At 29.1% G+C, this 11,335-nt stretch overlaps 2 protein-coding genes across 3 annotated transcripts in view; both read right to left on the bottom strand.

The window, feature by feature from the left end:
• LOC111086829 overlaps nt 1-1,695 on the bottom strand; it is a 34,082-nt gene extending 32,387 nt beyond the window's left edge. For both annotated transcript variants that reach the window (XM_022391304.1, XM_022391305.1), the window contains exon 1: nt 1,570-1,695. In XM_022391304.1, the coding sequence (XP_022247012.1) occupies nt 1,570-1,679 (110 nt within the window). In that variant the 5' untranslated portion in view covers nt 1,680-1,695. The remainder of the gene's footprint in view (nt 1-1,569) is intronic.
• LOC106463722 (BUB3-interacting and GLEBS motif-containing protein ZNF207-like) overlaps nt 1,402-11,335 on the bottom strand; it is a 38,363-nt gene continuing 28,429 nt past the window's right edge. Inside the window, exons 8-10 of the mRNA XM_013923785.2 lie at nt 7,721-7,854; nt 3,586-3,781; nt 1,402-3,164 (exon numbers count right to left, since the gene is read on the bottom strand). Coding sequence (XP_013779239.2) covers nt 3,058-3,164; nt 3,586-3,781; nt 7,721-7,854 — 437 coding nt within the window. The 3' untranslated portion in view covers nt 1,402-3,057. The remainder of the gene's footprint in view (nt 3,165-3,585; nt 3,782-7,720; nt 7,855-11,335) is intronic.

An 11,335-nucleotide genomic window follows, 5' to 3' on the forward strand; every position in this document is an offset into this window, starting at 1 on the left:
AATTATGGCAAAGACAACAGTGTTGGATAATACAAAAGAAAGGTAATACTTCATGAGGTTCTTATATTTATTACCTTATGCATAATATATAATGTGAGAACAAATATGACCATTTTCTGTAAACTGTTAATCAGAAGAAATAACTTTTAATGAAGTATCATCTAATACAATATTACTAATAATTTTAGGACCTTAGATGAACAAATGCACAATCCCATTACAGACTGCCAGTTAATATTTAGGGTTACAAAGTCTTTCAGAAGGCTGTTGTATTTATTATGCAATACATCTGGAAGACATAACACACAGAAATGGTGAAGATGAATTAAAAAAATTTTTTTTTTAATTTTCAAGACTAAATTTGAAAATTAAAAGTTTATAAAATATCAAGAAATATAAAGATTAACTTAATAAATTAAGATGTTTTATGCTTTACTGATGCAAAAAAATTGTTCCCTCTAAAATATTATAGAAAGTACTTTATAATTAGCATGAGATGAAAGTGGTTCGAAAAGCTATAGGATAAAAAAAAATGTGGGATTTCATCACATTATTAAAAATGTATGTATAACAAGTTTCAGAAAGATAAAAAATATTAACTAATACTCATCACTTTGTAGAATAAGTTATATTTTACATAATTATACAAAGTAGTTAAACATACTAAACTAATTTATGATATACCATACTTTATGGAACTTTTTCAAATAAAGCAGTGTGTGTTACTGTCCAGAAAATACAATTTTAATGTAGTTTTTCATTTTTGTTTTTCTTTTAGCTCAACTAACATAGCTTACATTAAAAATAATCCAAATCTTTGACATACAAATGCTACATTCTTATATTTTACGGTATAAACTTTCATGCTTCATAAAAGTATCTTTTATATACTTGGGTATATTTTAAAATGTTAACTTTTTCTTTCGAGAAGCATAGTTTCCTGATTGTTATTATGCCATTTTAAAATTTTACTTTCACACTTTTCTAATGTCTGTTCTGCTTTCAGGGAATACCCAATGAAATGGAAAGAAATATGTATGATATACAAGGTGCACTCAATGAAAAGCAAAAAACATTATTCTTAGAGAAAAGGGGAGGACTACAGTAACCTGATAACTGGTGAACCAAAACATTGTTTTTATGTATTATATTATGAGGATACCAAGTATTCTTTCAGCACACTAAAGCAAGAGCAAATTATGGGGTTGTGTGTATGTCACTTATCACAAAATGTGATCTGAATTGAAAAAAATTTGAAAAACATAACTGACTTTTTATTTAAACAGTTTTTACTGAAATTATAAAAGAAACAGAGGTCCCTACTATATCTAATATTTCCAAATAAATGTTTAACAGTATGATAAGAAATTAAAAAGGAGAATTCAGTCTCATAACAACATATTAATCAAAACTGAAAGATTTTATTTTAACATGTAACATATCAACTACACAACTGACAAAATAAAACAGTTTCACCAAACTTCCCTAAGAAGTTGGGGACTTACATTAAGTCCAACAGTGCCTTCTACAAGGATCACTGTGAAACAAGTTTACAGAAAGCAAAATTACCTCACGTCTGTTATGGGTGCCAAAACTGCAAACTTCTGGATATTTTGGGGCCAAGAAAGAGTTTGTTGAAACATATTTATTATGTTTTGTACAAATGAAAAATATAACATAAATTTATTAAAACCTCACCTTTTAGAAGATTACAACACTACAAAAGATTATTTAAGATATGTGTAGTTTCTTAAAGGTAAAATTTCTGGAGCTGCAGGTTGCATCTACATAATTGAGCCAAACCAAAAATGTTTTTTTCCATTTCATACATTTTCAACAGCTAATTTTGCTTAGGTCAGATTTATAACATTGGACATTTTAAAAAGACAGATCTAATGCAATCCAGCATTTTTACCCTTAACAACAGATAATTTGACAGTGCAAACACATGTTGTACATAAGAAGTACTTACAGTATTTTGTAGCAAACTTCCAGGCAAATTATATTGAAATTCTGTACATGAAATTAAGAAATTCATGTGGATAATCCACTTGTTTTCTCAAATAAACATCACAACAATATGAATGAAGATGTAACGTTTAAGTAAAGTGAATTTTGGTTCAAAATCTTAAAATAAAGTTACCTCAAGTTGATGGGAAGCTGACAAATTCAATTAGCAAAAAAAAAGAAAAACATATCAATCTCTTAATATTTTTATTCTGACATTTTTTAGTTAGCTTCACCCTAAACAAACAATCACAATGATAAACCATAGAATTAGAATCCAGTGCAAAAATATAAGAAAAAAGATAACACATAAATCTTACCTTTTCATAAAATCAAAAATCTGATCTTAAGTGCATTTAAAAGCTTGTGTTGAATATATATATATATATATAGACTATTTATTTATTTTAAATTATAAAGATTATACATAGATAAAAAAAACACACTCCAGAACATTAAATTAGTTACAAACTTAGCCACAGTTATAATATTTCAGTACAACACTGTAATATTCGAGTTTTCAATGCATCAAGCCACAACAGAAAATCATATTTTTAAAGTTTTTTTTCAATCCTTAGATAACAAAAGAGCATTCTCAACAGTCAGACCACATCACATGATACATAACTTTATTCATAGAAGTGACACATATACAATTCAGTGTCGTAACTTACAATTTATACAAACAGTTTAGATGTCTCAGAAAAACTTTAGTGCTCACCTTTCAAAGTGAAACACCTGAATAAGACTTTAGCTCATGACATGAATCATAATAAATGTAATTCAGTACTCACATTCTTTCAACTTTTTTTTCGCCATAAATGACCCTACTTACCTCTTTTAATCAAAGCCTTGACAAAACTCAATAAACAATGCTAGATGTACATTAATTCAAGTTTCTGGTTAAACTACATTACATTTTCTGTAAAACATTCAAAAAGAGTGTATTTTTGGCTACACCTTGTGGCAGAATTTCCATCACACACTAAAAAACAAATCCCTCTAATTCCACAATCACTTATCTGAAAACTACTACTTCTGTCAGGGATGTTAATATGGACGAGGCGGTCCACTCTGTGGCATCATTCGAGGCATCATGGGTGGCATGGGACCTTGGGGATAATTCATAGGTCCTGGGTGAGCAAAGGGAGCCATTCCTAAACCAAAATAAAAATAAAGCATCATAAGTATATTGCTTCTAAATTATTTCACAATCAGATGGTTTAAATAAAAACAAAATTTTATAGAAACCTAATGTTGTTCAACATTTGGGGATATTTTTAAAGCCTACCACTATACAATGGGAGAAGAACAAATAAAAAACATATCCCCAAACATGGCACATTTTAACACATTGTGATTCTTTAATGTGTCAGAAATACAACTTTTCTTATTATGCTCTCCTACATACTCTCTGGAATACATTGTCAGTATCATGATTATAGAAAACGATAAAAAATACCTAGAGTATCTATTAAATATACTAATTTGAAAAGCAACTAAAAACTATATGATACTGACAAATTTACTTACATTTGGATCCTTAACTTTCTCATTCACCAATTTTAACCCACCTACCTGGCATCATCCCCATTGGAGGTCTCATCATATTCATACCGTTCATCATAGAATTTGTTGTGGGTGGAACAGGACCACCTGGCCCACCCACAACACCCTTGCCCACAGAAGTGGAAGGCATTATAACACCGCTTACTGCTGGTTGTGTAATTCCAGGTATCATATGGTATTTTGGAAGTTGTGCTCTTTTTTCTTCCTATCAAATACACCAAGAAACATTGTCAATGGACAGATTAGTTCACTTGAAAATAAGGAACCTTGAAGAGATGAAACATAAAAAAAACAACAAAAAAAAAAAAAACAATGAACCATAATTCAAACTATTTTACTTAAGTTAATATGAATGTATATAGCTTCTGGTTCCTATGAAATGGTGAAATTCATTTCTAGTCAAATATCTGATGCTACTGCTCCACTTCATGTTTAAATACTTACTATTAAACCAAGCTTATTCAAATTAGTACATGCCAGCTACTACTACTTATGCATTTTTACTTGACTGTGCATACATCCTATTACAGTTTTTACAACATAATGTGGAATATGGCCACATAATGCATTGTTTGTATGCCACTTTATTCAGTGGTCAGATAGCCTATCTTACATCCATTCATACTTGTTTGTTTGTTGAATTTTATGCAAAGATACTCAAGGGCTGTCTATGCTAACCAGTCCTAATTTAGAAATGACAAACTAGAATGAAAGCAATTAGTCAACACCACCACTCTTGGGCTACTATGACTGGTCATCATATTATAACACCACCACTGGTGAAAGGACAACATGTTCAGTGATGGGACTCAAACTGTGACCCATGAAGTTTAAGTCGATCACCATGCCATGGCAGGCTTTTTATACATTTACTCTAATGAAGATAATGAATGTGTAATAAACATCACAAACTTGTAATTTTTAAAATTATTTTCATTAAATAATTAGAAGGGCTGTAAAATACAACAGTCCTATTTATATTGGAACATATAAACAAGATTTATGCAATGCAATCACAGGTTTAAGTTATCTGAGCTTATGTATTTAACTTTCATTAATTAATAACTAACAGAAGTTACAAAAATGACTAAGCTTTTGTCCAAGGAGTCTGGATTGCATATTGGGTTTTCAATTCAGAATTACCTTCCTGTTTTTTGCTTAGTCAAACTTTTCAATGCAATGAGTATTGTACATGATGGCACAATGTCACTGTCATCATGTGACAACTGGCTTTGATTTCAACTTTAGTTTTTTTTTATTTGTAAAGTATTTCACACAAACACTTAACCTCTGTATAATTTCCTAATAAAAAAAAAAAGAACATTAGACTAAATACAATTTCTATGGGCTTTCTCAACTTATTTAGGTCTAAAATATGCATGTGCAGTTCATTCAAAACGATGTGTTTATTCACTTTCTGAACACACATTCAGATGTTTCTGCATATCGAGCTAAGTTTGCCTTCATTACAACTTTACCTATACTTTGCAGTAATTTAGCTTTGGGTAATTTCATAGACTGCTATAAACACCTTTTAACTACTTTTTTCTTTATTATGGGTTTTATTCTTCGATTTTGTGAGTTTCTTTGTTTCAACTCGTAAAATTATGTCATACACTGAACACTCATAACTGTTTCATACTCCGTACACTATTATAAATACCATTACTTTATTGTTTACTTGAAGTGTAGTTTTATTCTATAAAGTTACATCTATGTGAGTTTGTCTGACTATGTAAACTTTTTCCAAATACCAAACAGACCAGGATTTATCAATCTAACACATAATGCCTGCAAGAAAGCTTAAATGGCATGCGTGAAAATGATACAAAAATTCAAGGCATGAAATCTACTGCAAATGTTTTGCAGGTCACAGCTAGTTTTTATCAGAGTTGTATGTGAATTTACAAAGCCTTTACTGAGTCAATCTGAGAAAAGGTGGTTTTCATTACGAATAAAAACACTTCTTTTCATCATAGTTTTGCATTTAACTTGCAAAACCTCTAGAACTTTGTAATAAAAATCAAATATTATTTATGTAAGCTGTATTTCGTATTTTCTCTATCCTAATACTATTTGTTGTTGTCGTTGAAAAATATGAAAGAAAAATGCTTTTTTTTTCTAGAATGACTCCAGATCATAACTGACAATTGCAAGTATTTATCTGAACAGCCTCAGTTTTCTAGCCTTTCACATCTGTTTTGTTTTATTGCTTTACAGTAACTACTAGACCCTCTCTCTCAGTAGGTGAAACCCAATAAATCACAGCCAAGTTACAATCATGTGATGCTATGTGGCATGGTTGTATGAAGTTATAGTATTGAGTATCATAAGAAATATTTTTGTCATTTAAATTTCATGTGACATAACATGTTTCTAATTTTTACATTTTAGAACATAAACAAATATATCAGGCACAAGAATAGAATATCTCAAAACTAATATAATTTAACTGGCTTTCTAGCTGAATAGGGCAACGATTGCACAAAGAATCTCAAGGAAACTGTGTGTTTGGCCACATAAAAGGAAATAACCATATAATGAATCAAGTAAAGAAACATATGCTCATTCCGTTGATTATAAACATGTCCAATAGCAATGTCAGAGAGAGAGAATTATGGACACGTCTTAAAAGACAAAGATATGGAAAGAGTCTGATTTGTAGGTGGGGCAACTTCATTCATTCTCAGTAAATTGAGAAGGTAGGAGGACGTTATTTTATTTTCTGGCCTATTAATATTTACAGTTTGTATTTTAAATTGGTACGATAATCTGAAAAGAATAAAAGGGATGAAAGAAGAAGTTACAGTACCAGGTGCGTCAAAGTGATGCAACATAGAGAAGACTGAAAGTTGAAATACTTCCTTTTAATATTAAAACTTGGATAATGTAAAAAATTTGAATTATAAACTATGTTTTGATGCTAAGTTTAAAAACATACATTAATAGCAAAATTGTTTAATTAAATTTTGAATGTACTCAATAAAAAAGGTTGTGACATGCATACTTTTACTCTGCCATATGGAAATAATTAAATACCACTGGCAAAAACAGATAAGATATTTACATCAATGTAAAAATAACACAACAGTTTGATGTAACCTCTGCATAGGTGAATAAAGGATATTATTGTGAAGTTTATATGTCTTAGGAAATTTTTTATAGTTTCTTTCAATGTTCTCATATTAAATTATCTTTGTTTGAAAGTAATGACAATTATCTCCTATAACAAGACTTCAAGTAAGCCTTTAGGTAATTAGAAAGTACTGATAATTATTAATTATCATATTCAAACACTGCACATACATTAAATAACCTATAATGTATATTTATTAGTTATAAAATGATTTGGACACAAAAGTTTCTCTTTTTTATTTGTGTGTATTACTAAAGTTATTGTTACTCAAACAACACATACAAATTTAAGAATGCCAGAGTTATTGAAAACAAATAACTATTACAGAGTTGAGCTTCACCAAAAATACAGTTTGACTAATATTGTATATATATAAGTGTAAGTCTAAGATAAAAGAGCAAGCTGTAATGTACAATATTTTCATAGTTACGAAATTACTTCAACAGGTAAAGATAAATTAGTAATATAACTAACTGATGAGCATGTTTGATATATAAAATGGACAATTCTGATCAATAATAATAATAATAAAATTAATTTTTATTTCTTTCATAATTTCATTGTATGTAAGAGCTTACAAGAACAAACATGAAAACAAGTTTGCTGTTACTAAAACAACTGAGACACAATAATAATAGTTGTATTAGAAAAAATAACTGTTGGATATATTTAAGAGACCTTAGGTTATATATATATATACACACACACACACACACACACACACACACAAAATAATATATTTGTTTAAGTTTCTAAGGGCAGCTTTTCACAACAAAATATTAAAAAAAATTCACAACCTAAAATATAGAAATATAAAACAAAATTAATATCTTTTTTTTCAGAACAAACTAGATATAATGTAGCAGTTGTGTACCAAATTTCGATTGCAATTATACAAAGTATACTAAGTGTGAGAACACAAAGAATGAGTTGTCAATGACATGCTGCTACCAGAAAAGGGGTTAAAATGATGTATTTCATAGCAGTAAAATAAAGGTTCACACTCACCAATGAAATATCTTCTTCTGGATGTATTATTTTACTAGTTGCCCCAGTGGTGCTTATGATCTCTGTTTTCTTAGCTTCAGACAAATTTCCAACACTAGGTTTTGTGCTTAATGTGTTTGTAGTCAATGTAGCTTCTGTGAAAAAACAAACAGGCATGAATGAAACATTTCACATATTATTGAATATGTTAAAGACAAAAGATTTTTTTTATCCCTCACTATGTCTGAACTATTAGCTCTAACCTGAGTAGTGACATACTTAGTGTTTATTCCAACTTTTCCAGTCTATCAACTAAGCTTCTTGAATAGAGCAGCTTCACAAATAGAGAAAATATTTTAAACTATTAAACAGATTACTGATTGTTTTATAATCTACAAAAATGTTAACACATAAGTAATAACATAACTTTGAGTGGAGGTTAACTCTCCATATATGGTATCAATTACTTTGACAAATCTTTTAACCACCATGTAACCATGAAACCATATATACTATAACTTTTAATGTAATAAGTGTATCTTCACAAAATTTGGCAAGAATATAGTAATCATTACAAGGTTTTGTGCACAAAAATCAGATTTGTTTTATATTTTCACTAAAATTTGCCTGTGAACTTACAGTCATAGTCCGACCCAATCTCTGACCAGTCTAAGAGCAAGGTGATTTTTCACATTAACTCTCTTAATATAGGCTCACTCAAATAGGCCAAGTTTGTGACTCCAAATTTTTTCCACATTATAACTTCTAATATGTTTTGTGTATCTTTACAATATTTTACAAGCTTTCAGTAATCATTAAGAGTCATTTGTAGAAAAACAATCAATTTTTAAAGAAGTATTTTCAATAAAAATATCTCCATGAATATATGGAGTCAAAGTGTTTTCTGCTCCAAGTGCAAAGTGATTTTCGTTACTGTTAGTATTTTAATGAATTTGATTTATTTCAAATATTCAACTAGAAACACAAAATAATAATATGTAACTTTAAAACATATTTTAGTGTCATTGTTGACAACTTCTACACTGCACACTAAACTACACTTCATTAACACTTTCTGCCAAGGCATCATTTACTGCACATCATGAGGTTTTAGTGACATACATTCAAAATTTTATTAAATTACTTTTTGTTTACACTATACCAATTAGTATAGCATAAAATTGTAGCTGATAATCTATATTTTATATCAGTTTTAAGTTCTTAATTTCATAAGGAAATATTTTTAAAAAATACCTGAATTTCCTCTAGTGCGAGAAATATGACATTTTCTCGAGGCATCCCTTCTTCTCTATTTTATCCCCCCCCCCAATAAGTATGAAATCTAATGTAAATTACTCACTACACAATTGTTATTGCTCAGACAAACCATACTTTATATAACCTTCAATTTTGTTTGGGTACAAAACCATCAAAATCAAATCGAAAATCAGACCCCTCTTCACACCCACCTGTCAAATCCCCTCTTTCAGGATTTGTTAATAGTTCTCTTTTACATTTAATTCTATATTATGTATAACCAGTAGAAAGCCAAGGTTTTCATCTATCAAATGACATATTATATTATATTGTTTTCTGAATGGAGATTGTCAATATCTCTGTTAGTGCAAGCTTTGTTCCCACAGGAAAGATAACAATTAGCTCTTGTTGCATAATTAGAAAGCCAAAAAAATTTTAATAATTAAAGTAAATTGTCTGCTTTTTGCATGTTATTATTCTATGTTCTTTGATGCATTATTTAACCCTGTCACCACAGGTATACTTTACTGCACATGACACAAGGTTTTAGTGCCTTACATTCAAAATTTTACTAAACTACTTTTTGTTTATGTTACACCAATTAGTATTGCATAAAATCTTAGCTAATAATTCATATTTTAATAGTATACAAATTTTAAGTTCTTAATTCTACAAGGAAATATTTAAAAAATCCTGAATTTCCTCTAGTGTGCCACATTTTCTCTTCTATATGTTATCCACCACCCCTACAATAACTATGAAATTGTGAGTAAATTACTCACTATAAAATTGTCATTGCTCAGACAAACCATACTTTTTATTGCCTTCAAGTTTGTTTGGTTACAGAGCCATCAAATAAAAAATCAGAGACTTCCCACCACACCCACCTGTCACATCCTCTCTTTCAGGATTGTTAATAATTCTCTCTTATGTTTAATTACCTATAACCAATAAAAAGTGAAGGTTTTCATCTATCAAATGATGTATTGTATAGTGTTGTGTTCTGAATAGATAAGCCAGAAAAATTTCAAGAGTTGGGGAAATTGTCTACTTGTTGCATGTTATTAGTCTATGTTTTTTGGTACATTATTCTTTTTAAATAAAAATTATTTAGTGCATTAATATCATTAGTATAAAAAGAATTAGGGTTAAGTTTCATCGAGAATTGAAAGCAAGAAAAAAAAGATTGTGTAAGTATTATATTTCTTGTTTTTCATGTATATTCTTTATTATTATAAAAGTAAATAAAATGGAAAAATAGGGATCCTTTTAGGTTAGTTAAGATTAGATTAGGTAAAATATATAAAAATAATATAATAAAAATGTTTCATGAGGCATGCACATGAGCAGCTCATAGTAACTTGTGGGTAATGTAATTCGATAGTGTAACATGAGCTGTACACTCCCTGAGTGATTCACAACTTATAATGGTAGTTAGACACAATTCAAAGGGCAATAAAACAATAAAATATAATTATAAATAGTTACAAGCTTAAAGCTACTTAAGATAAATGAATGAAATTGTGTTACAATTTGAAGTCATTCTAAAAAAAAAAATATTCATGGACAATTCTTTATTTTAGTTTATTAAAATACTTTACTAAAAATATGATTTTTTTGTATGAGAAAGACTTATAATGTTTACTCAAAGTCTGCCAAATACTTTTGAAATATACACACTATATTGAAAATTAGAAGTATTAAATCTATAAAGACTTGAAACAAAAACAACGAGGTCACGTTGTCAGTCAAATTGACCATGCCCACATTGAGAAAGTTAATTAAATAAAAATTATTTTATGCGTTACTACCATTAGTATTAAAAAAGTAGGATTAAGTGTCATCAACAGTTGATAGCAAAAAAAAATATTTTATTTCTTGTTTTTCATGTTTATTCTGTATTTATTATTATGAAAGTAACTAAAATGTAAAAATATGGTTCTTTTTTTAGGTTAGTAAAGTAATGTTTAATCAAAATATATAATAAAAATGTTTCATGAGGCACGCATGTGAGCAGCTTGAAGTAGCTCATGGGTAATGTAATTCGATAGTGTAAGGTGAGCTGCACGTTCCCCAAGTGATTTACAACTTATAATGGCACTGATAGTAGTTAGACATGGTTCAAAGGGCCCATAAAAAGTGCAAAAAAAACAATAAAATTTAATTATAAATAGATGTATACTGTTGCGAGTTGAAAGCTACTTAGGATACACAAATGTAGTTTCACACTACATTTGAAGTCATTATAGAAAGAAAAAGAGGGTAGTTTTAATTTACTTAGATTTGGGGGGAGATGAGGTCAGTCAAATTGACCAACCTTGTATAGAATTAGGATAAAGAAAATAACAGATAAAATATAAAGTTTTACTGAAAACAAAC

The sequence above is a fragment of the Limulus polyphemus genome, unplaced genomic scaffold, assembly GCF_000517525.1.
Source record: "Limulus polyphemus unplaced genomic scaffold, Limulus_polyphemus-2.1.2 Scaffold1470, whole genome shotgun sequence".
NCBI classification, from domain to species: domain Eukaryota; kingdom Metazoa; phylum Arthropoda; class Merostomata; order Xiphosura; family Limulidae; genus Limulus; species Limulus polyphemus.